This window comes from Asterias amurensis, chromosome 21 (assembly GCF_032118995.1).
Source record: "Asterias amurensis chromosome 21, ASM3211899v1".
NCBI classification, from domain to species: domain Eukaryota; kingdom Metazoa; phylum Echinodermata; class Asteroidea; order Forcipulatida; family Asteriidae; genus Asterias; species Asterias amurensis.
Window position 1 is genome coordinate 12,737,733 of NC_092668.1, and position 27,358 is coordinate 12,765,090.

At 39.9% G+C, this 27,358-nt stretch overlaps 2 protein-coding genes across 2 annotated transcripts; both read right to left on the reverse strand.

Moving 5' to 3' along the window:
* Nucleotides 1-2,601: 2,601 nt before the first annotated feature.
* On the reverse strand, nucleotides 2,602-13,447 carry LOC139952923 (monocarboxylate transporter 13-like). The gene is made up of 5 exons (XM_071952247.1): nucleotides 12,905-13,447; nucleotides 8,048-8,428; nucleotides 4,704-4,847; nucleotides 3,113-4,123; nucleotides 2,602-2,770 (listed from the first exon to the last, which is right to left on the reverse strand). Exons 2-5 carry the CDS (start codon nucleotides 8,331-8,333, stop codon nucleotides 2,610-2,612), a joined length of 1,602 nt encoding a protein of 533 aa, XP_071808348.1. The 5' UTR covers nucleotides 8,334-8,428; nucleotides 12,905-13,447; the 3' UTR covers nucleotides 2,602-2,609.
* A 4,075-nt stretch (nucleotides 13,448-17,522) lies between these two features.
* On the reverse strand, nucleotides 17,523-26,178 carry LOC139953375 (ubiquitin-conjugating enzyme E2-17 kDa). The gene is made up of 6 exons (XM_071952884.1): nucleotides 26,020-26,178; nucleotides 23,909-23,972; nucleotides 21,082-21,113; nucleotides 20,547-20,624; nucleotides 19,738-19,843; nucleotides 17,523-18,810 (listed from the first exon to the last, which is right to left on the reverse strand). The coding sequence occupies exons 1-6, from the start codon at nucleotides 26,041-26,043 to the stop codon at nucleotides 18,671-18,673; spliced, it is 444 nt and encodes a 147-aa protein (XP_071808985.1). The 5' UTR covers nucleotides 26,044-26,178; the 3' UTR covers nucleotides 17,523-18,670.
* Nucleotides 26,179-27,358: the final 1,180 nt, after the last annotated feature.

Here is a 27,358-nt window from a genome sequence, read left to right on the forward strand (position 1 = left end):
GTTGATTTCGAGACCTCAAGTTCTAAATCTGAGGTCTCGAAATCGTATTCGTGGAAAATTACTTCTTTCTCGAAAACTATGGCACTTCAGAGGGAGCCGTTTCTCACAATGTTTTATACCATCAACTTCTCCCATTACTCGTTACCAGGGAAGGTTTTTATGCTGATAATTATTTTGAGTAATTTACCAATAGTGTCTACCGCCTTTAAGTCTGGTGTGTCTTCCAGAATCTGTACAATTAGGAATATTAGCGCCTTATTGTTTGTATTAAATGCTGGTTTCTTCTGTAATATAAGGCACTCAATATCAGTGCCTTAACGTTTATGAAGTGGATAGGCCTACGCAAGCTTTTACAAAAAATTCTGCGCACAGTTTTATTCGAGAACTAAAATAATGTGATTTGCAAAGCATGTTAACATGTATTATTTATTTTGAAAGATTCTATCTGTAATTTTGTTTTCTTAACCCAGGGTAAAAGGGAAATGACTTGAATGAGATTTGCTGAAAAGTCGGCACTAAACAAGTTCTACGGTCCTAGTTGTTTTTCTCTTTTGATTATTATTTTCTACGTTTTAAGACGTCTGTCCAACCGTATTTCTTTCGAAGCTTTTAAATGCTTGAAAGCGCTCAAAGCGCACACCTCTTTCTAAAAAAAACTACGTTACTTCTTTAAAGGGAGCCGTTTCTCATAATTGTTTAGACTATTACGCTCCACATTGCTCCCGACAAAGTAAGTTTGTATGCAAACAATTATTTTGAGTAATATCCAATAGTGTCACGTGCCTTTAACATATTTTCCAATACCTTTTTTAAAATGTCATGTTACCGAGGCTGAACATATCCTTTATTAGGACGTGCCTTAAGTTGTTATAGTCATCTTTTTTGAGCGATAACAACATCAGGCAAAATACAATCAAACAGTCTTCGGAGTTTAGTGTAATTATTGTTTTTTAACCATAGAATATTTTATAAGGAGAATACAGTATTCATTTTAATTACATAATGTATTTTAAACGTTTAAAGGAAAACAACAATGGATTGCATGTTATTATGCACAATTTTATGCACAATTTGTTTTTATGAATTTAATATACACGAAACAGTAACTTCCACCAACACCTGTATAGACCTGTATGGACAATTCACCCACATTTTTATTTTATAAACTCGCATACATTTCAAAATGTTTTTATAGATGTTATTTCAAAGTTATATATCAGGAAAGTGGTATTTGTTTGATACATAATTACATTACACACAATGTGTACAGTAACTTCCACCAACACCTGTATAGACCTGTATGGACAATTCACCCACATTTTTATTTTATAAACTCGCATACATTTCAAAATGTTTTTATAGATGTTATTTCAAAGTTATATATCAGGAAAGTGGTATTTGTTTGATACATAATTACATTACACACAATGTGTAATATAGATTTATTTTATTATTATTGCTCGCAAACTTCCCTCACCATGTTTTGTGTGTTTCATAAACAGTTATTAATGATATACAATATAATGTACATAAAATATTTAGAAGCCAACTCATGATAAAGGTTAGAGTTGTTATTTTTGGTTTTTATTTTGCTGTGTAAATTTGTTCTTTGTAAAGTTGTCTTGGTATTTATTCCGCTGCCACGGAGTAGATTTCTAAATTCGGGAGACTACGAAGTTCTAAAACAAACTGTCTTGCCTATTAGCTGCTACTTGGGCAGGAGGTATGAATTCGGTTAGGATTACTTCTTTAGCTTTTAGTTAGACTTGATTCAAGTCCCGTTCTCGTGCAAGAGGTCCCTAGCATACCCGCAGTCAATATAGCTATCAGTAGTCCCGCATGCGGAACAGGTTTGGGGGAATGCAGAGCAGTTTTCTAGCGATGGCACGGGATCGGGATTTGAGTCAAGTCTAGCTTTTAGTGGATCGAGGAGACTTCTCGTTTAATATTAACTTTACTGCCGCGGAGTGAGTTCTTAATAGTGGTCTCAATATTTCGACTAGCCTGTTTAAAGGCAGTGGACACTATTGGTAATTACTCAAAATAATTGTCAGCATAAAACCCTACTTGAGAAACGGCTCCCTCTGAAGTGACGTAGTTTTCGAGAGAGAAGGATTTTTTCCACGAATTTGATTACGAAACTTCAGATTTAGAATTTGAGGTCTCGAAATCAACAATCTAAAAGCACACTTCGTGTGACAAGAGTGTTTTTTCTTTCATAGTTATCTCGCAACACCGACGACCAATCGAGCTAAAGTTTTCACAGGTTTGTTATTTTATGCATAATTATGTTCAGATACACCAAGTGAGAAGACTGGTCTTTGACAATTACCAATAGTGTCCAGTGTCTTTAAGAATTCAAGAAGGCATCAGTGTAGAGTCATATAAGGGCGTGGCACTTGGGCCTCGGAGGGAGTTATTATGTCCTGAAAACAACGACTGCATGGGGCGTGGCACCGGGGCCTTTTGGGAGGTTATTATGTCTGAACACAATAACTGTCTCGCCAGTAATATGCAAACACTGAAAAGGGCGTGGCACTTGGGCTTGGTAGGAAGTTCTTATCTTCTGATAACATTAATGACTGTTATCAACCATATTGCACACGCCCTCAGATGGGCGTGGCACCTGGACCTGGTAGGTGGCGGTGTCTGTACTCTTGATGCCAGTAAACGAATGACTGTAAGAGAGAAGATAGAGCAGCTATGGCGAAGAATCCGCTGATTAGATAAAACGGTACATCGTAACTTCCCGTTGCGTCCCGTAGAGCACCTGATGATAGTACGAAACATACAAGAACAAACCATAGTAAATTTAGTGATTTTTATTTAGGCTAAATTATGTTACTTAAAAAACCCCAGCCCTGTGTGACGACAGCTTTTGCCTAGGCCACGTGGCCCTTTCATGGCAAACAGCCTCCAACTCGAAAAATGAAAAATTGGACAAAGGCATCATAAAACGTGACGTGTGTAAAAAAGAAGCCATGATGGGACATACACACAACAAAGATACATAGCATGCCTTTGAAACTTTGAAATTGACAAACAAAAAACGCCCTCAACTAATTTTACCCAGAAATGACCTTGTATCATTTCTTTTTAGAAGATAACTTACCAGTGACATATCCTCCCATTGTTGAGCCGATGCCCGAGCAGAATAAAGAGAACCCGAACGCAGAGCTCAGGTACGTGATACCAACCAAGTCTCGTAGAATAACGGCTACCAGCGAGAAACAAATACCACAGCACAACCCAACAGTCGTTGCTGATGCCATCATACCACCAACTGTGGTGTTTTGTGGTATCAGTGCGGCAGTGAGCGCACACACCACAAGGGCCAATGTGAACAACCGCGAGGGCGTGATGGGTTTCCATGTGAGGAACCAACTGTGGGCAACTCGACCCATGAAGCTGCCGATACCAAGGCACGAGAGCAGCAACGATGCCTGCCAGTCTGTAACACCGGACGAGATGGCCTGATTGACGAGATGAACTGATACGCTGGAGTAACCGGCAGTGTGGAATAAACAAACACTGTACACGGCAAGGACGGCTGGAGGGTGAGTATGGCTCACGGAAAACCGAAAGCGCCTCCAAAGACTCGGGGCCGACTTGATGGACAAGTCGTCCTGATAGTTTACACTGCCCTTTGAGCAACTTGGGGCCGACTTGTTGGACAAGTCGTCCTGATAGTTTACACTGCCCTTTGAGTAATCTCTCGGTTGAGTCTCACTGCATTCTTCAGCAGTGCTTCTTGTGTCATCAGAATATCCATCACTACTACAGCTTTCTTTACTCTCCCCTCCACCGGTAAAACTTGTGAATTTCCGCCCCACGACACCACCCCGAACGGCAAGGGATTTGCGATGAAGAACGTTCGTTTTAAACCTCGACGCTGGCCGTACGAGGGCGCCCAACACTAACACATTTGAGAGGATAGCGGCCTCGATGACTAGACTCCCCCTCCAGCCGTAAGTGTCGTTGAGATATTGGACCAAAGGTGGGAAGACGAAGACACCGGCCCCGGGACCCGAGTACGCCATGCCATTGGCTACCGTGTAATGTCTGCTGTAGTATTTACCGATGACGACAACGGTTGCTACGTGAATCATTGACGCACCGAGACCTGTGTAAAACAAAACACCAAACGTTTTTGGCTGATTTTGGCGGGGAAAATTGATCATAGCAGGAAATTATGCAGTGAGAAGAGCTTAACTGAAGTACATTGTATTGCGCCGTTTGTTTTCAGAACTTGATGCTTTACAAAAACAAGGCTTGCCCCGGACACATTTTTGCGATATCGCCGAAAATCAGGAGCAAAAAACGTCCACGCAGGAGGAACAATCCCTAATAGGAATACATCTGAGAAGCACAATCTGAGAAGACTGTTGTTGAATGCTGATACAACGTAGCACTCATTTTCAAACGAAATTTAGTTAGCCGGTTGTTCAATTGAATTTTGTTGTCGTAGCTGACATTGGCCAGGAAAACCTATATTACATAGTGGCAGCGGTGGGATTTTACAAACCAAAGCCACCAAAACAGAACACAGAACACAACATATCTATGGCATTTCAGGAACTTTGCTGTAGGTGATCGTTTACATACGACAATAAGTTGTGATTGTTAGCGTTGTGTCGATAAGCAGTACAATTGGAGTATTTTATACACTCGTTTTGATTCTTGAAACAATTTATTGTATTTACCTGCCACGAGACCCAGACAGACGAAGAGATGTAGAACGGTGGTTGCGAACGACGCCGAGACGGTACCACATCCCATGAGAATTCCCCCAAGCATGATGGAACGTCGACATCCAATACGCTTCACCACGATACTACCAATTGGTCCTTCGACGAAAAATAATGTTTGCGTTTTCACTGTGTACATTTATTTGGAATCAAACGTTTCATTAAATCATTTATTCTGAATGTGAAGCCACGAACTCACAGAAAGTGAACTTAAAGGCAGTGGACACTATTGGTAATTACTCGAAATAATTATTAGCGTATTAAAAACCTTTCTTGGTGTGGCGAGTATTAATGGGGAGAGGTTGATGGTATAAAACATTGTGAGAAGTGCCATAGTTTTCGAGAAAGAAGTTATTTTCCACGAATTTAATTTCAAGTCCTCAAGTTTAGAAATTCTAAACGCACACAACTTCGTGTGACAAGGGTGTTTTTTCTTTCATTATTATCTCGCAAGTTCGATGACCGATTGAGCTCAAATTTTCACAGGTTTGTTATTTTATGCATATTTTGAGATACATGAACTGTGAAGGCTAGTCTTTGACAATTACCAAAAGTGTCCACTGCCTTTAATAAAAACTATAGCTAAATTTTAGATGTAGGAGGAAAACCTCAGAGAGATAGTACGAGAGAAACCAACGCAGTCTGGTATATATGGATTGAACAAACCATGGTGTCCACGGCGGGAATCGAACCGGGGTCCTAGAGGTAGAAGGCGATATAATGTACCTCTCCCGTTTAACCTGAATTTTCACGGAGGCTACGAATGACTTGGCTTCGTTAAAGACTTTAAGATTTGCAATGGGGATGCCTTTCGCAAAATGAAAATGGCCTTGCCCTCTTAAAGATGAGATTATAGGCCAGGAATTTCGAGTTACTTCAGGCCTGGGGCACCGATGCCAGTGCCTCTGTTGCCGTTGGTCTCGACCCAGTTGCCCCTTGAAAAGTTTGATTTTGCAATGGAACTGCTCTTTGCACAACGAAACATAAAACGGCCTTCCCTCGCAAAGATAAACTTCGAGGCTAGACAAACATTAACTTCGGTTCCCATATTCGGTCAGGGATAAGCCCAAAACAATATCTGATTATTTTATTCTCTGGCCTTGGACAATGGAATGTTGAAGTTCAAAATACGAACAATTGTATCCGTAAGTGTTTTGTTTGTGATATACGTTTCATTGTTTAATCAACCTTTGGGTTCAGTGTGGCAAGGGATCTCGTTTGGCGATTTTTTATCTTCCACCACAAAAATGTGACACACACGTACACCATTAGTCTTGTCTCGAGACTCTTTACGCAAGCACCCCGCTTCGAACGACGAACTGCACGGTACTGCAAGCAGTACTTGACACACAGTATACTGTGGCGTCGAAGCATGGCTTTTCAACTTCGTCCAAAGAAGCCGTTGCGGCTTCGTTTTCGGCTTCGTTGTACGAGGTTGAAAAACCCTAATTCGATAATAACCCCACGGTATATCCAGCACTGCAGTACCGTGTCACTAGTGTTCCTGGGGTGGATTTCACAAAGGTAGTCCTAACTTAGGACTAGTCCTATAGGCAACGCTGAGATAGGACTGGTCCTTAGTAAGGACAAGTAACTCATCCTAACTTAGGACTGGTCCTATATCTCTTAGCATTGCCTAGGACTAGTCCTAAGTTAGGACTACCTTTGTGAAATCCGCCCCTGGGCCCAATTTCATGGCTCTGCTTACCGCAGAATTCTGCGCTTACGATAACGATTCCCCGCTTACGTGAAAGCACCGAATTTCTGCGCTAGCCTTGTAAGCATAGCCTATAGTACGCTTGCCGTAAGCACAGAAGTCCCTGCTTCCGTAATCGCCGATTCTGTGCTTACGGCAGCATGAAACTCGGCCCTGGTGAGTTCAAAGCGGTGTGCTTGCGTAAAGAGGCTTGGGACAAGACTAGTATACCATGAACTTAGTCCCCATAAAGCAAACAAATGCAATCAAATTCATCTGTATTACTAACTGTCACCTGTTTCTTGCGGTTTGGGGTCACGTTGAACCCACCTTTTCTCTTTTAAGTGGAATACAGCCCAGGGGAGGCCCGGGAGTTTGTTTACCCCCACGGTTACCCCAAACACACTTTGGGTTGACATGTTCAAAATAATTGAACATAAATTGAGAACAGATAACTTTATAACTTTCTGTTTCAACAAATACTAATAACTTCAAAATAATAACAAATACAAATTTGCATGATTTACTTGGTTATTTTGAAGTCTAAAAATACAGAATTCTTTGCTTATGATTCATTCATTCATTCATTTATTAATTTCACAGGTAAAAATTTAAGAACAAACAGACAATAAGAATAGAAAAGAAAACAAATACATGCACTTAAATTAGGAGAGAGAGAAAAAAAGAAAGAAAAAGTAGCACCCTAATGGATTTTAAAAAAGTAAACTAAGTTACTATCGAGTTTATCTCCTGATGCCACAATTTAAGAAGAGACAATAAAGGACATTACAGATGAACATTATTAAAACATGGCATACAGTACACAAATATAGAACTATATGCAAGCAACAAAGTAAATGATCTTAGCAATGCGTCATGGTTATTCATGGTTTTGGTGCAGTTTTAATATCGTGACGAAGAAAACTGAACAATTCTAAAACCCTTTATCCTGTCCGTCATGCTCTCACCACATACACCTGTTCTTCTTGTGGCTTTGCCCTTAACCTTTTGCCCTCCCCCCCCCCCCCACCACAAGCAAATTTATTGCACATTACGTCTCAAACGTTCTACCTTTCAACTATTCTCACTAGACATGTTGATAAATTACACGGCAGTTTAAACGGCGTATGGCTTCTGACTGGAGTGGGACCCCTGAAATTTTTACTGAAACGATAGTATAGGAAGACCGGAGGGCTAGATACCTCAATTTGTAGAGCGCCGCGGTACTTCATATCACCGGGGGGTCGTTGGTTCAAATCCCTGGCTACACACGGCAGTTAATGGTTTTATTATGGCTTCTGATGAATGGCACCCCTGAACAAAGATACTAATGACAACGTATATAGGGAGACCGCCAACAGGGCTAGATAGCTCTGTTGGAAGAGCGCCGCCACGTTAAATCCGGAGGTCGCACGTTCAATCCCACGCTTGCAAATTATTTTACTTTGTTCAAACCCAAACCTTTATAAAAAATAATAATAGAATGCCCTGATTCATTGAGTGCCGATGTTTTGCTAAGAGTTTGCAGAGCTTTGGTCCCCTCTACTTTCAATAACTTTGATGAAAACCTGGCTGGAAGGAGAGAAGAAGAAACAAACCTCACCTGCAAAACTCTCCACGCTGACTCCCGAGCTGGCAACCCAGCCAAGCTCCCCGGATCCGGAGCTAAACTCCCGCAAGAATATCGGTACGAACATGCCCAGTGTGCCGAGGACTCCCGTACTTAGAAGTAAGGTCATAAACGAAGCGAAGACCACTACCCGGCCCCATCGCACCGTACCCCGGCCGCTGGTCGAGAGCGAGCCGCACCGCTTTGCGACGGACGGCTTCCTCCCGTACGTCCAAGTCTCGGTGACATTATTTCGCTTCTGGATAACAATTGTTTCCATATTCGGGTATTATAGTCTCCGTTGTTGATCGTCAGTTAGCCTACATGGAGGTAGGTGCGGCACATGTTGGTGTAGGACCCAGCTATTTTGGCGATCTGTGAGGAAAACATGCATGTTCCAGTGAATTTCAAAGAGTTAAGACTAGTCTTTTCTCGAGTTAGGACGAGTTACTCGTCCTGACCCAGGAATATGGCCTTAAGTTTGTAATAGCCCATGCTGGGTGTTCAAGGCGCAGAATGTGATTGGTTAATGTTGTGAGCAGACGTAGTTTTGATTGGCGCAGCAGGAATTACTGGAGAAGTGATACCCGTATCACACAAACATCCGGCTCTGAAGTAGACTTTCACAGTCCCTCTCCGAGCCAGTCGATGTTGCGCCCTCTAACGGTGATTATACTACAAAAGAAAACAGCGTCTCAAACCATGGAGGAAGAACCTCCTCCGTGCTCAACCAGAGCCCAATTTCATAGAGCTGTTAAGCACAAAAATTTGCTGAGCATGAAATTTCTTCCTTGATAAAAACAGGATTACCAACAAAATTTCCATTTGTTGCATATTTCTTGTTACTGGTATTCAGCTGTTGTTTGCTTATCTTGAAAATCATGTGAAAATTTGGTTGGTAATCCTGTTTTTATCAAGGAAGAAATTTCGTGCTAAGCGAATTTTTGTGCTTAGCAGCTCTATGAGATTGGGCCCTGGACTATACATGTATACTTCTTGGGTATAAAGTTTGCCACACTTTCAAAGGAAAATACATTTACGGTTGTCTATGCACTGCATGCGGTCCTGACATAATAAACTGCTGATAACATGAAAACTGGCAGAACAATGGGAGATCATGGAACGCTGGCTGGCAGCAGACCTACCAGGAAAATGTTATTGTTTACGCAGTTCTGAACATGCGCACATTACCGATAAAAAAAAAATGGATTTACCTTTTAAATTAAAGGAACACGTTGCCTTGGATCGCTCGAGTTGGTCTTTGCAAAGCGTTTGTAACCGTTTGTTATAAAAATGATATGGTTAGAAAACTGTTGTAAAAGTAGAATACAATGATCTACACAAATATGCCTCAAAATTGTGTGGTTTACGTTTAACCTCGCCGACTAACACGGTCGGCCATTTCCATATTAATGGCCGACCGACGTAAAATGAAAATCGTGCACATTTGAGTGATACTTGTGTGGATCATTATTTTCTACTTTTAAAACATCTTTCCAACCATATACATTTCATATCAAACGGTTTCAAACGCTTTTTTTATAGACCAACTCGTCCGATCCAAGGCAACGTGTTCCTTTAAAGTCAGCCTTTACTCGTGTAGTTCCATTGTGTACGCCTACGGGTAAATTGTCATTAATTTCCAGAGTCATTACCAAACATGAAATAATTATACAGACCCTCAAGAAAAAAAAAACCGAAAAGAAAACCCCTGAATGGTATGACTATTCATGGACCATCCAAGAGGGAAATGACTAATAACTATTTTGTCTATGCCTTCTCCTTTATCCCACATAAATAGCATCCTTTTCAGTCTGCCCGATTCACGAAAAAAATAACTTTTTTTCCCTCTTCCAATATTTAATTTTCTGTGCGTTTCAAACCCCTTGCGTTTGTTCAAGCCCCTTCCCTCCACCCCCTCTTGTGTGACGATTCTGCCAACCTAGCCCATGCCCCCCCCCCCCCGCCACCATCTTTATTCACACATTTCCACTTTAATGCATCCGTTACGCCTGCTTACTTGTTTGTGTGTGTTGAGTTGTCATTTAGCCTTCATTTAAGACCCCCACGTAGAAAAGACTCTGCTAAAAATCGAAACCTCAGGCTCAGAAACACATTATACTTGTTTAGTTTACATTTTATAATACCATTATAAAAATAGACGGGTCGTTTGCAACAGCTTATGTTTCCGTACATTAAATTAAATAACCCTAATGTATGTGTTTGCTTCGGTTTGCCCCCCCCCCCCCAATGAACATGGCTGGTTGGTTACGCCCCTGGGAGAGTACAATCGTACTCTCGGGACACAAAGGAACAGTTATACAATGGAGCTTTGGCTAATAGCTCCATTGGTAACCTACATATGGATGGCTGCACCATGCACCAAGGAGGTAGAAATGGAGCTACCTCCATGGAGAAAGGAAAAGGAAACCTTCCTCCATGGTCTATGTCCTTTCTCCAGTGGTTGCACCCACCTTCTTGAAAGTTGCTGGAAATACATGTTAGTTTTTTGCATCAAGGATTTTGTTTTTACCCTTATACACCGACGTGTATTAAAGCACTTAATACTTTTTCCAGAGTTCTGTGAAGAAACAAAATCCACAGGCTACAAATAGTTGTCGTATACTGGCCACGACAAACATAATCTTTAATCCTGACATTCAGAACATAATTGCAACGATAAGGGTTCATCGGGTGAAGGCGGCAGTGTCCTATCGGATAAGAAATAGAACTCATAAACCATGCATAAACCCTTACTCTATGCATAAACCAAAGGGTATGGCATGGCCTTCTAAATGACACCCCATGGGACCTTTCTCTGTGTAAACCGTTACTCTTATGTGCAAACATAGAGCAAGGAACAGAGTGCAAAAACAGTTGTCATAATGTTCTTCAGCTATTATAGCAACTAGTATAAGTTATATGGGGGAACGTTGAAGGGATTGTATTAGTGTTCGACAAGCTTTACGTGGTGTTATTGTGAAGAAAATAAGTAGCTAAAAAGTTTTCTCCTGTAGACGAGCAGAGTATACTGTTCGAAACGCCGAGACCAGTGACCGTCTCTTTTCAGAGCCAACACTCACTCAAATGAGATTTTACACATGGTTGTATACCCGCAGGCCTACTATTTATATTTAACTAATATCACTCATATTTAAATTATATGTAAAGTTACTCTGGAACTGTAGGTTATATATACGTTTGGTAATTGAAACTAGCTGTAGATTTAAATGTAACAGCTGTTTGTTTCAGTCCTGTCGTTCTATTTTTGATGGTCCTATTTATAATAATTATAATAATAATAAGTGTAGATAATTATATAGTGCATAAAACCGTAGAAAAGGGACAGAATTTAACCTGTGAAACTTTCATTTGAAAAGGTTGTAGAGATTTCCAGATGTTACCGAAAACCTTGCGGTACAAAATGTCCAAGCAGGAAGAATAATTTTATTATGTGGTTGGGAAAGGCTACATGAGAAGCGTTACTACAGTAACGCTTCTTGGATTCACTTTTTGGAGGAATAAAAAGTGTATTTTCCATAACCGCAGTACTCTGGTGTTTCTGATCAGCAGAGTGTGGGTTCGAATCCCCAGCCGTGACACTTGTGTCCTAAAGCAAGACACTTAACCATTGCTTCGTCCTTCGGATGTGACGTAAAGCCGTTGGTCCCATGTGTTGTGTATACTAACGCATGTAAAAGAACCCAGTGCACTTATCGAAAAGAGAAGGGGTTCGCCCCGGTGTTCCTGGCTCTGGCTGCTGTAAAATGCGCCGTAGCACCCTGTAAACCCTTATAAGGTGCTAAATAATTGGGTCTCAGAATTGATCACTGCAATAACCTATCTTTCTGAAAGTTTGAATACTATTATTATTACTCGCTGCTCGATGTGAAAAGTTTCAATATCGTATCTAAAGCTAGCGGCTGTAGGCTATGACTTCTTTTCTGACCAAAGTTGTCATTAATTTTCAGTGTCATTACCAAATTAATGTCTGTTGGGCACTTGAGCTTTGAAAAGCGTATGGTAGGAAAGTTCGTTTTTTAAAGTACAATTCACCGTTCCCGCAATATCCTTTAAATGCATCAGGGAATGCCCGGTCCCACCACTAATTAAGTAAGTTTAGTTTAGTTTATTTTGATTTAGAGTGATTTATGACACATCAAAATAAACTGTGCATGTGGTGACGGAGGCCAAAAACACAGGCATGCATGTAGGCCCACAGGGGGGCCCTTGATCTGTTCCTTGCTCTATGATCACACATAACCAGACAAAGACAACAGCAAAATTGCAAAATAAATTCAAAATACAACTGTAGAAAACATTCATAAGTATATATAGTCAATAATATAGTAAACATGGTGAACAATATGTGTCTATTTTATGTCAAACAGGTATGAAATCATTTTGGTCAATCGCTAATTCAGCTAGCTGAAGCACTTGCCACTACAACAACAACATTGTAAGTGTTTATGCTAACAATATTATTGTTAGCATAAACACTTACTTTTTAAAGAACAACGGATCGAGAGCTGTTGATAGATTAAATTATTGTGATGAACGGCTCCCTCTCTGATGAATCGTGTTTTTTAAGAGGTAATTTCTCAATCAAAATATTATATACACAATTTGTATTATGCATCTGGAAAGCACGTAAAGTAATGCAACATTACAAGGGTGTTTTTTTCTTACATCATTCTCTTGCAAATTCAGTGACCAAGGCAATTGAGTGTCAAACTTTTCACAAGGTTGTTTTTGTAATGCCTATGTTGGGACATGGAGGTAGAGCCTTTACAGCAAGTGAGAATACTGGTTCTTATGCAATTATCAAACGGAAGGTAGTAATTTACTTACCAGTGTTCAGGTCATGTTCCCTGAGGTGCACAGATCAACGAGAAAGGACAGAGATCGAACTAGAAAAAATAGATATTTTCCTCGCCTCTCCGCACCGCTGTTCTGACCTGTCCTTACTCCATGTTCTGACATGTAGCCTACTTCGTGTTTACATACGGAAGACTTCGATCACGTACTACAATGCCACTCATATTATTCACTCGCAATTAGGGGATTGATTGTATTCTAATCGTAAATAATTTATGGTCATTTCTATCTCCGTGCTCTATGCTACGTCCTGTTGCAGTGGGGGCCTACTAAAAAAAATACAGGTTTTACCATGGAGGTGGTTTTACTAACTGTTTTGGTTTGAAGTTTGCACATCCGAAAAAAAAAACCTGATGATGTAGCCGTTTCGTTACCGTCTGATCCTTGCACTCGAACAGAGCTAGTTTTCAGGGTTATCTCCTACTACCTGGGCAAACACAGTGCACAGTCGTTTGTTTTGCCTTATAGAACATGTTGGTGCACGTGAGCAAATACAGCCAGCTGTTTCGTGGAATGGCGTCTCACTGTTCGAACAGGGACAATGCTAAGCCTATTGTACAATGGGAACTTACAACAGAGGAGCTGTACTGTTGATGAAAATACAAAGTCTACTGACCTGGGCCCGATGGTAGAAAACATCTGCTTAGCAAGGTCCTTTGCAATAAGAAGCAAGTAACAGTCTTTCGTGTTCTGCAAGTTTCATGTGCGTGCTTGTTATGGAATTTGGCTGATAACCAGTTTTGTTAAGCAAGTTTCTCTTTTGCTAAGCAAGTTTTTTGCTAAATGAAATTCGGCCCAGGCCAGTTCATTTTATAATACTAGTGCTTAAAGCAGAACAAATTGCTTTTAAACAAATTCCCAAGGACCTTTAACAACCCGGCCACCCCCACACCCCCCCCCCCCCCCCCCCGATCTGAAATACTATCTGGTTCATTTGAGACAATACTTTGTTTTTCAGTGCATACTATGTCGGTAAAAAACGATTGAATGGCCCCTAAACCAGCTCACATGAAATAGTATACTCTCCGAAAGATAAAAACAAGGCCGCCACGTAAACACAAGGACAAATTTTAATCAACCTAGACACAAGAGGGCGGTATGATGGACGAAAAGAAGTAGTCTTTTGACAAGCCGCCGTCGGGCTGTCCAAGCTCCTGGCTTCCTTTATAGTAAAATCTTGCCGCTGGAGCTAGAGACGAGGCCGTTCAATATGGTATTTAAATACATTCCATATGGGCTAGTTTAAAACTGTTACTTGATATTTTAAGAGCAGTGGACACTATTGGTAATTACTCAAAATGATTTATAGCATAAAACATTACTTGGTAACGATATAAAACTTTGTGAGAAACGGCTCCCTCTGAAGTGCCATAGTTTTCGAGAAAGAAGTAATTTTCCACGAATTTGATTTCGAGACCTCAAGTTTAGAACTTGAGGTCTCGAAATCAACTATCTAAACGCACACAACTTCATGTGACAAGGGTATTTTTTCTTTCATTATTATGTCGCAAGTTCGATGACCGATTGAGCTCAAATTTTCACAGGTTTGTTATTTTATGCATATGTTGAGAATGTTGCTAGGAATGGCTAGAAGTACAGTAACTCTCGATAGCATGAAGCTACTTGAGAATACTTTCACTTTGAAGTTTTGTGGTTATCCCTAAATTTGAATCTGAGAAACATTGCGGTAAGATATGTTTCTCAGATTGTGTATTCAAATTACGGATTATTCCATTATTCATGCATGGACATAACCACTCAAAATTTCCAGCAATATCTCAAAGAGCTACCACCTTTGACATGACATGTTCACAGGTTAGTTTTAAAGGCAGTGGACACTATTGGTAATTGTCAAAGACTAGCCATCACAGTGGGTCTCAACATATGCATAAAAAAACAAACCTGTGAAAATTTGAGCTCAATCGGTCATCGAAGTTGTGAGATAATAATGAAAGAAAAAAACACCCTTGTCACACGAAGTTGTGTGTGTTAAGATGGTTGATTTCGAGACCTCAAGTTCTAAATCTGAGGTCTCGAAATCAAATTCGTGGAAAATTACTTCTTTCTCGAAAACTATGGCACTTCAGAGGGAGCCGTTTTTCACAATGTTTTATACCATCAACCTCTCCCCATTACTCGTCACCAAAAAAGGTTTTATGCTAATAATTATTTTGAGTAATTACCAATAGTGTCCACTGCCTTTAATATCTATATTTACAAACTGTTCAAAAACCCAAGTATACATTCCCTTTTGAGTAAACAAACACAACAAGCCAAAGTAAACGACCACTCACAAAATTACTTTTGTAGTTTTTTTGATGTTACATTTATTTTTTTAAATTTTTTGGATAATGGGTCACGTGCATTCATATAATCTACGCAAGATAGTAACCCAAAAGACTAATTAATAGTGGTACTGGTACATTCAATAAACACGCATATCGCATAACAGCGCACATAAACAATAAGAATCACCCATTAAAGTCATATAGCAATCCTGGACGGCCAAACCTGCGTACAGTGGCCACCCAACCTGTTTAAAGTGGCCAGGGCCCAAGTTCATGGCTCTGCTTAACCGCGAGTTCTGTGCTTAAGTTCATCATTCATCGCTTACTGAACAAGCGCCAAGCGCTAGCAAGCTGTGTAAGCTAAGACTGCCTTGTAATGTTTTGTGCAAACACGCACAAGCAAAACTACCCTGCTAACCCGTGAAATACGCTTGATGTACATGTAAGCGTGGAATTCCCTGCGTCCGTAAACATTGAATCTTTGCTTACAGTAAGCAGAGCAATGAAATTGGGCCCTATTGAGGCCTTTCAGCATGACAAACAACTTTAATCACTTTAGATTAGTTTTTATCAAAACAGGCGGCCATTTAAGACAGCCATTCCAGAAGTATTGTTTAACGGCCAGTGATCTTGTTATTTAACCTGGATCGGCCATTTAGTTGTTTCTGTATTGAAAAACACTGAATCCATATCGAGGCTTGGAGGTGACCCAAAACCTAAACATAATTTCTGCCCGATTGTTCACAATGACCAAAACAGTCTTTGTGGCCTCTGTAACAGGTTTGACTGAGTAACAATTTTTTAAAAAGCCAAGTTTAGAAAGCCACACTTAAACCCTACTGATATTACAGGGCCCAATTTCATAAAGCCTGTCAGCACAAAAGCTTGCTAAGAACATAAAAGTCTTGCTTGGACAGAAACAGGCTTAGCAGAATTTACTGCTTAACAGCTTTATGAAATTGGGCCCGGTCTTCCGTTGCCTTAATTTCTCTAGGAAAACAAAAACAGAATTTGGGACTAGAAATTTTCAAAGCCATGGGGACGAAAGTCTTCAATTTGTTGTGGTCACAAGTAAAGTGCAACCAGCAAAACCACTCAACACATTAATTATTCTCTATGGTTTTCCCACAGTAAGCACCAGCAGGAAAAAACACACAACAAATTTTGCTGGGTGCAATTTCCATTTTTATCAGGGTAAAGAGTAATATAATTCATTCATAAAGTAAGCACAGGAGGGTTAAAATGCCTTTTCGCGTGCTTACGGTTAAGAGCGCTATGAAATGGAAATTTGCACAGTAAGCACAAAATCGGCTGCTGAGCAGCTCTACGAAATTGGGCTCCAGATGATGACAGGAGTGAAACTGGGCTTTAAAAACTTTCGCCCCCAAACAGCAAGTCTAAGAAAATTGTTAAGCAACTTGGAATTTCTGATCTAAGATCCATAGATTTTAAAGCAAGCCAGCATAAAGGCTGTATACACCATTTTGTGAGAAGGGGGAGGGGGTGAATCTTCAAGGTGCCTCGTTTGACATGTTCCTCGTGTTGTCCAGCACCCACAAATACAGATTTTTTTTACATCAATAGTGAACCAGACTATTCTTTTTCATAAAGAAATCCAAACAGGATGCCATTTTGAAGTCCAACTTTGTTTCAAAAAAATGTTTTAATTTACCCCAACAGAGTAAAGCCTGGAAAAGTTGGGCTTAATTTTAAAAAAGACGAACGAGGACACCTTTTGATATGAATGTGGTCCTAAACCTGATTCATAATTCCTGGGAATGTATGTCACAATTGGAAAACAACGCATCCAGATTATTGCATCACAAAAATTTGCTTCGCATTCACATTCGTCGGGTGAGAAGTTCAACCGTACTTTACCGAGATATTTGATTTACAATTTTACACATACTGAACAATATCAACATGAGAATAGATTGTCATTTCTTTAAACGGTGTATAAAGCCTCAAGTTGGTGAAAGATGCATCCTAAAAACAAAATGTGGTGTCTTTGTGTTTTGTTTTTTAACATTACTTTGAAACTATTAAATTATGAAATATTTTGTTGCCGGAAATATGAACCGCACTCATTTGTTTGTTTCCTAGGCGTTGTCTTTTGTTTATAATGCTGGAATTTGAGATGGTGTGAGTGACATGGATTAAATTGAGGCATGTAAGTTTACTGACCCGACACTAAAACCACTGGTCTAGGGTCTGCCGTCCAGTGTATTGTTCAGTGTTCCCTCTTGTGAAATAAAACGTGGAAAACAAGGTTCCCTGAAACAAAAATTCACAAAAAAAACAAAATCTGAATCATATTTCCAGTAACAGAATAATAACACCTGCTAACAATTCTTGTACGAACAAACAAATTTGTATGATACATTTTGGAGGGGGGGGGGGGGAGGAGAGAATTTTTTTTTTTTTTGGGGGGGGGGTCACCTTTAGAAAGTGCTAATAACTGTCATCGATAGAAATAAATATATCCAGATGGCATACATTTACGGTACTGAATTACAAGAAAGAAAATTAACAACATGCTAGTGAGTGTTGTTTCCATTTTTGCCTTTGTTTGAAAAACTTCCAGGGAACACTTTTCCACTATCATGAAACGCAACTCTTAAGGATTTGAATTTGGCTTTGGGGGAGGGGGGGGGGGGGGAGAGAAAAAAAAGAATAAAATAAAAATAAATAGATACGTACATTAAATGTACCTACTTGTATATCAAATCAGTGAAACGACTCTGTGTTCCTCTGAGCTAAGTATAAATTTTTGTTAAGAAGGACATAAGAGATGTGTTTATCAGTCGAGGGGGAAAAGAAGGCAAAAAAACAGAAGAAAATTATAATTAACAAAAACAAACTTTTTGTACAAACAATGTTTAGTTTGATAACGAAGTTGATCAATTTGGATATGCTGGTGAGTGAGTAGAACCCAATGTTGATGCAGTACTCATAATGTATACCAACCTTGGTGGTTGGGGAGGGGTGAAACTATTTAAACTTGTAACAGTCCTCCACTTATGCTACATCCCATGTATAGTTTAATGGTATATTATGTTTTTAGTCTTGGGTTGGGAGTTTGATGCAAGTTTCATACCAGAACCCCCAACTCATATAAGTACGTCTCCCATCCATCCCCTTTCAGGGGTTGTGTGCACTGACAATCATCTCCAAGAAAAAAGCGATGACATATTTTTTACACATATAAAAAAAATATTACCTGGGTACTTCAAACAACAAAATTGTCAAGTTATCAAAATCATAGCAAAACAGATCATTGTGTGATTGGTAATAAAGCAACTGTCAAAAACAATAACACAGATTTGTTTTTAAGTTGGAGGTGCAATTAACAGGTTGCGACTGCAAAGGGTTTGGCAGTCTCCGACTTTGAACGTCATTAGAGGGGAGGGGGGGAGGGGGTAGTGGGAGCTTGTGTGGGGGAGGGGGTTCATCACATAGCATACTTTCTTGTCCACTCCTTGGCTACATCTTTGTATTTTGATAAGTCCGTCTTGTATGTGCGAGCGATGTCTGGTACCAAGGGGTCGTCTGGATTGGGGTCGTTCAGGAGTGAGCAGATTGACAGTAACACTGTGGAGGAATAGAAAGTGTAGACTCCTGTTACTAAGCATGTCTCGAATTGGAGGGTTTTGTAAGATTCAGTAACAAACCATGTCTTGAATTTGCCTGGTTACAAAGCACAGTTACAAAGCACGTATTGTATTGATAGCTCAGTAGGCAGAGCACAGACAGGTTAATCCGAAAGTTTTTGGTTCAAACCCCGCTCCACTTAATTTTTGTTTTCTTTTTTCAACCCCAAACTACAAATATAAATCTCTATGTCGTAGCCGAGCAACTGGACTCAAGCTCTGGGCCTAATTTCATAGAGCTGCTGAGCACCAAAATTTGCTTAGCATGAAATTTCTTCCATGATAAAAACAGGATTATCAACCTAATTTCTATTTGTTGCATATTGCTTGAACTACTGGTGTTCAGCTGTTGTTTGCTTATCCTGAAAATCACGTGGAAATTTGGTTGGTAATTCTGTTTTTATCAAGGAAGAAATTTCATGCCTAGCAGCTCTATGAAATTGGGCCCTGATGTTTCTAATCAGCAGAATAGGTTGTTTGAGACCCAGAGGTAAATCGGGGAAAAGGTGGCTGGAAGATATCAAGCACTTTTGCGAAGAGGCTGACATACCATCTTTGGCAGCAGCAAGACATCTAGCAAGAAACAGAGACCTATGGAGACTTATAGGCCCTTTTCAAAACCACAGCTTCGGGTTTGGATTCGGCTTCAGGCTCCGTTCTCTTGTCCGAGTCCCTGAGCACGTATACCCAAAGCACGCGCAATTGTCAAAACAACCGGCAGGGCCAAGCTAGCCGAATCCAAAGCCAAATCCAGTCGTTTCGAATAGGGCCACAATGGTTGGGGAGCCATGTCCGGGACCTGCCTCGGGAGGACGGGTATTGATGATGATGATTGTCTTTAATGGAAATAAAGTTCAGTTATAATTACCTTTCGAGATCGTGAGTGCCGGCGACCACTGTGACCTGAGGATGTCTAGACAAATACTACCATTGCTGTTTATATTTGGATGGTATATTTTTGTTGTAAAGGCCACCTTGACAGACAAAGAAAAAAAGGAATAAACGAAATCGTTACTTCATGCAAATCAAGAGGTTTCTAACACCATTGGCTTCTTGACAGTTGCGTAAGTAAGGGGGGGGGGGCAACATCTTACAAGAAAATATTTGAGGGGGGGCACCAAGGCCAAGACCAGGGCAACAAAGGGCATTGCACTAGGCAACTCAAAACACGTCATTTCCACAACAACTCAGACGTTTACGTTTCCCCAGAGTATTGATTCTGGGACCAATTTCATAGAGCTGCTTAAGCAGAAAATATTGCTTAACAATTGTCTGCTAAGCAGAAATGAGCAGGATACCAATCACACATTGTACCTGTGACATGGTAGTTTGGCTGGTAACCTTTTTCTGGTAAGCATAATCTTGTTGTGCTTAGCTACTTTTGGGTCTCACGCACCTCTATAAAACTTGGGCCCTGGTGAAATGCGTATGAAACAGCTAGGAGCGACTGGACGCACCAGAAGTCGCAAGATTGACTGTTGCAGTCATTCGGAACAACTCTGGAGCGCCTTGGTTTCAGATGTCGATCTTGTCTTGAGCTGGGCCAATGTAAATGTTATGTAATGTTCGCCTGTCTAAAAACAAAATTTATTTGGGTCGACCTAGAGTCGCCTCTTAATCTATTTGGCTTGGCGCTACTCTGGCGCGGCGAGCCTGTCTGAAACGGGCGTAACTTACCTTGGGTGGTTTAAAGGGATAATCTGTAGGAAAGTGTATGGTCAGAAAGAAAACACCTCCTTGGAAGGGACTGTCGGGCTGCAGAAAGAGAAAGAAAATCATAAGGTTAAAAAACACAAAATATACCCAGCCGACCCTCTGGCGTCTTTGAAGAAGAAAAAGTTAGATTAGACTGGTCCCCTGTCTCTATCCGCAAGTATAAAGGAAGCATAGAGTTATATATAAGAACTAGAGGGCGCACTGGCTTATATACGCAACCCGTCATGCGCATAGGCGGCCGATTTCTAAGTTGACAAAACAGCGTCGCGTAGCGTTCAATAAACACAAACTCCAATCTGTACTGCATATTCAAGGCGCATAGAGAATGTCGTGCATGTGTCTCCTTGTGGTCCTGTCGCGTTTGTGCAAGAAGCATCACCAGTGCGCCCTCTAGTTGTTATAACTCTATGGAAGGAAGGCACTGGTCTTTACGGGCCCATTGATGGATAGAAATAGATTGATGCTCATTAAGCAGATAAATCTCTATTGTACTTACCGGACCCATTATAGTCGCTTGCCAGTGAAACACTGCAGAAAGAGAGGGGGGAAAAACAAAAAAACGAAAGGCAAATTATTGTTTTGTTTGTCAACAGGAATTTGTAACTTGTAAACACAACAGTAAAACTATTGGCGGGATACACGTTTTCTTTCATATTGTTCCCTAAGTTTATATAGAGTATACCTTTGGTTTATAGAATCATTCGTTTGTTTAAATCCTACAAAAATGTAGATACACTTTATGTACACGTACATGTAGTACTTTTCATCCTTTTCATGTAAACATAAAAATAAACAGCCAGGTTGCTGGTTTTGAACCAGTCCGCTGGCCTACTAAAAGCGTGTTCCATTGGACTTTTTCTTCCTACCGCTGCAACGTTAGTATGAGGAAACTGATAGTTTCTACTGGAGCATTTCAAGGGCACCAAGGCAATGACCAGGCCCAATTTCATAGAGCTGCTAAGCACAAAAATTTGCTTAGCATGAAATTTCTGCCTCGATAAAAACAGGATTACCAACCAAATTTCCACATGATTTTCAGGATGACCTAACGTCAGCTGAATACCAGTATTAAAACAAGCAATATGCAACAAATGGAAACATTGTTGGTAATCCTGTTGTTATCAAGGAAGAAGTTTCATGCTAAGCCAATTTCTGTGCTTAGCAGCTCTATGAAATTGGGCCCAGGGGGCATGGAGGCAATCGCCTGTGTTGCCTCTGGGAAGTATCAGGCCTGCAGTGTTGATTGCTGAACTTCTGAAGTAAGTCTTGTAAACGGTGTTCTATTTTGATTCCCAATACCTTTTGTCATTTGATGAAACAGATAATATAAACAGAGAATATTTTTCCTTGAGGATCTACATTTCCTGTTTTGATAGTTGATCTGGAAAAAAACAGCGAGTTTTACTTTCAAGGTATATAAAGCACCAAAAAACAAAACCGAACAACATAATATAATAATTACCTTTCAGGCCTGTATGCTTCATTTTTGAAAAGGCAAGGGCACCAAGGCATTTTCTCTTTGGCAAAGGGCACCCTATGAGGGAATTGTAAATTTCTACTAGAGCATTTCAAGGGCACCAAGGCAATGGCAAGGGGCAACGGAGGCAATCGCCTCCGTTGCCTCCGTGAAGTATCAGGCCTGACCTTTGATTTTTAGGTAAATACAGAGCTACCAACATTTTGTACATAAATCAGGGAAGTATTTAGAAATTACACTCATGGACAAAGTTTCCATATAATCAGGGATATAAAAAAATTGATCATCACATCATTTAACAAAATATTAACGAATTGATGTAATTTTGTGTTGATTGCAACTTTGATCGCGATTTAAAAAAAATCAGAAACTTGCACATGATGCTAAAATTCATCCAAGTATCTTTATATTGAGGTGGCAAATAAATAAATAATAAATAATAATAATAAGACTTGTAATGCGCACGTATCCACCCTGCTGGGTGTTCAAGGCGCAGTGAATATGTGGGGTGTCGTTGCCGAGCGGTTAAGAGCACCGAATTCAAACTCTGCTGATTCTGTTCAGCAGTGTGTGGGTTCGAATCCCGGTAGTGACACTTGGGTCCCTGAGCATGACACTTAACCATTGTTGCTTCTCTCCACCCAGGGGTAAATGGGGACCTGTGAGGGCAGAGATGGTTCTTGTGATTGATTTAGCCGAGTAGCGCATTTGTTGCACGAGGCTGTATACTCCCAAGGGAGCTGAGATGGTTTAAGGAGTGAATTAAGGCCCAGTGACCAGGGGTAATAATTTGAAGCGCTTTGAGACACCCATTCGGGAGTGAAAAAGCGCTATATAAACTCAAATATTAAATATTATTACAAAGCAGACCTATACAAACAGCTCCAGAGCCAGACTTTATTCTCTCATTTCATGCAGGTATAATTTAGATTAGCACGAACAAAAGCAAGTTTTTTCTTTTAACCAATTCGGTCAAAGGTTCACAAATCTTTTTGTGCGATTACAATATTATCAAAATAATACCAAGTAAACATTACATTCTGCTTAATTTGAAACTGAAATTTAGTTTTTCGTTCAGCATTACTAGGCCAACTTAATTTTTAGGTCTAAATGAAGCTTCCCAAGGTTGACCTTGTGATGACATAAAAGCTTGGAGTGTCATAAAAACAAGTAAGACCACCTGACTCAAGCTCTGGTGTTCTTATCAGCAGAGAGTGGGTTCGAGTCCCGGTCGGGACGCTTGTGTACTTAAAGCAAGACACTTAAAGGAACACGTTGCCTTGGATCGGACGAGTTGGTCTATAAAAAGCGTTTGAAACCGTTTGTTATGAAATGTATATGATTAGAAAGACGTTTTAAAAGTAGAATATAATGTTCCACCCAAGTATCACTCAAAATTGCACGGTTTTCTTTTTACGTCGCGAACTATCACGGTCGGCCATTTATGGGAGTCAAAATTTTGACTCCCATAAATGGCCGACCGTGTTATTGGACGATGTAAAAAGAAAACCACGCAATTTCGAGGCATATTTGTGTAGATCATTGTATTCTACTTTTACATCATCTTTCTAACCATATGCATTTTATAATAAACGGTCACAAAACGCTTTTCAAAGACCAACTCGACCGATCCAAGGCAACGTGTTCCTTTAACCATTATTGCTGCATAAGGAAGGGATTTAAAAGTACTCCCCAACCGCTGTTTTCACTCGCAATTGGGGACTGCTAATTTCAAACCCTGGTGGGTCTTAGACTCCATCTTAGGTCAAGCTCTTGTTCTCAGTTGTCTGTCTCGGACTTCCACATCTCAAGAAATCTGTAAGACTTAAAACCAAATAAAACTTACTATCATCTCCTACTGGACCAGCTGAACACTGAGCTGGAGGGTCACGCCCTAAATCTTGAAGTTCCTGAAAAGAAAGAAAGCAGAAACGGACATTGGGTTAGTTTCAAGGGATACTGAGCAGGGTTTGTGCTTAACTTTTCGGATAACTTTCCGTATGGCGCCACCACTTTTTCACTCATTTTTACAAAAAGGAATATCTCATTGAGGTTAATTAGGTACTGTATTATTTCATATTGAATGAAAAAGTGGTGGCGCCATACGGAAACTTTTCCAGTGACTAGCCAGAAGGACTAGTTTAATAGCATGTCATTTCACTCTGTCAGTTTTTTTTCACTAGTCCATATTGCATAATATATAGAGATGCTTATCAACAGCCCCAGTAGTTAGACTGCAGGACTTGCAATCACAAGGTTATGGGTTTGAATCCCCCGAGGTAACCACGGAGTTCAACCACGGAGTTCTCACTTAGAATATGTATTGTTGCTATGTAGTTTCTGAATCACAATTTCTTGATTTGTGCTACTTATAATAGTAGACGTTTATAACCAATGTTTGTTTGATTTAATAAGAGAGATTGGTGTTTATATCCCCTTGTGGAAGTACAACAAGCTCTCTATGACAGGAAGAACATCTAAACTAACAAACAACGAACAAACACTAAACTAGCCAGCCAGACCACTTGTAGTGAATTTTAACTGGTCCACAGGCATTTAAACTGCCGTTTGGCCAGAAGACTACTGTAAGGAAGAACCTTGGATGGTGAGTAGGCCTGGCTGGGCGACTAGTGAAATTTACTACCCATCCCGTCTAGTTCGTCTACACGGTTCAGTGACCCCGTTGGCCTGATGATGCGTCCAGGATAGGACATGAAACTGTCGGAACAACTACATTGTAAGTCTGCGCCTTGAACACCCAGCAGGGTGGATACGTGCGCATTACAAGACTTATTATTATTATTATTATTGATTAAGTCCAGTTGTTCCGATTATAACAATACTAATGACCATCTACTGGCGCTTCAATAAGTCAAGACTTCAACAAACTAGTAGCAACAAGGTTGAGGATTGCTGCTGGCCAAAGATGGCAAATATGTCGAGATTTTTTCTTCTTCTTCAGAACAAAGCAAAGGAATGTGGTTTTAAGAAAGAGGGACTCAAAAACATTACAATCTGAGAAATGTTTCACTTTCAGTCATGAAACTGTGTATTCCATTCCAAATACGGATTATTCTTCATGTGTTGACAACTAGCACGCTCCAGATTTTAATTGGGGAAATGTAGTCCAACATCTATAAATTGTTTGTTTGTTTTCGTGTATCCATTTACTGTAGTTAGAAAGAAGCAGTCGGATTTGAAATGTTTCCTATGTTACGCTAAAGAATGTGGTCATGGCTTCCAATTTTGAGAGTTGAGAGTCCCCGTTCGGCGTTGTGTAGACTGTAAAAGCGATAATCAGCCAGCGGGATGATGCGAGGTTAAGATTAACGGAACTATTCATCGCAATGTTGATCTGCAATTGACATGAGTTGATTTTGTTGTTGAGGGGACCAAATTTTAATGTACAGAAAATCATTGTCCAGGCTGTTTTTTACTTCAGTTATTTTACTTTAAAAAACACAATTCCATTATCAAAATGATGACTGGGTTTCCCCATTATGACTCATCATATATTTGAATAGTTATTAACTTTAGTGATTAATTAAAAACAAAACAAATTTCCGAAATGAACTTTCTTTTCATACATCCACACACTGTTTCAACAAATCACACAGGCAGTGAGTTATCCCGAAAATCACACACATTCCTTCAAACATGGAGGACTTGGCATGTAATACAGACGAATACCGAACCATTTTCATTCAAGAAATGTCTTTAAACCATCATTCACTTTTCCAAGAACAATTATTTCGAAATACTTGAACAATGACTGACACAGGGCGGGCATTATTTTCTACACCGTCATGCGCCATGCATGGCAAAGCAATACCGCATACCGGGCGGCATTTTGGATTTTCTTTTACGGCCATTGCTGATCGGAACAGCATAACGGTGACCAAATAACCCCGGTAAATCTGTCATTTATAGCCGAAACATGAAACATTAAACAATTACCTTGGTTATTCTCTTCAACGCCATATCTGTTAAATGTGTTTATGTTTGTGTAGAAGTATCTAAAGGGATGGAACAATGGTGATTTCAACTTCCTTCTCCGGTTGTCTTTCGTCCTTTTTTCACAGTTTTTGCATGCCTCTGTCGTGTCAAGGATCGACTAACCGATTTCGATGTACGTAGGCAAATACAAATTTGATTTCTGCAAAGAAAGTATCGACTCTTGCGCGGCATTCAACAACGAACATCTATTAAATTAATTAAATTTCACCAACAAATTTAGTATAATGAGCAGGTGACTTTTAATAAAACCATTCCCATGTGCATTTCCATTTAAACATGTTCTTATTACATATATAAATAGATAAACAATTAATTAAATAAGGATAACAAATTATACTTTACACATGTTAAATTTTAAATGATATAAAGCAAAAAGCTAAAAGCTTATAAAAACAATTTAAAAAAATAAATGTGTGAGTTCTAGAATAATTTTAAATAGTTTTAATGCCAGAAGAACAATTATTTTGTTTTAACTTCTGCTTTGTTGTTATACTTAGATAACAATACAATTTCTTTAAATTACATTTATTAAATGCTTACAATACAAGATGAATTATCACAGAAAGTAAATTCTCTCTAATAATAACATGACATCACGTGCACATTTCCAAATCATCTTTACTTCGTTGTTATTTTTGTTACAAAAGCTAATTACGTATTAGAAAAAGCTGTGAACTTTAAGTTGTCAGTATTGCTTTGTCGAAATATCGGTTTGTGGTATCGAATAATGTGATTCCGCGAACCGCTGAGTAACCCAAATGTAAATATTCATGAGATACGTATCAGTCACATTTCCATGACGTCACTGATTATAACGGTTGTTGTCGACAGAGGGCGTCCATTCTCACTGCCTGCGCACAAACAATGAGGGAGTTGTGCAGACTGGAACTAAACGGTTAATGATTGTTCTAATGTGCATTTCGTTATCCTCAGTCTCAGATAGTTAGTCTGGCACAGGAGCTGTAAAAAAAAAAAAGAGTTAAATAAAAGAGAGTGTGGTTACCACACTGTCCGAAAAAAATAAACAAAAATATTGAAGGATTTATACAATCCAACATTATTTAACTGCATGTGCAATATTAATGTCCTCCAGATAGTATTGCACAGTGGACTTAATAGAATGCGACACCGGCCGGAGTGACAGGAAATTCTTCGGAGATTATGTCCCCCAGTATGGCACACTGTGGGTGCGTTCGATTAGCTTCCCAGGGTCCACCCCGGTGTGTGGCGTTTTCTTTTTCCAGGACGAACGTGTGCAGATAATTACTTACGTTCGTCC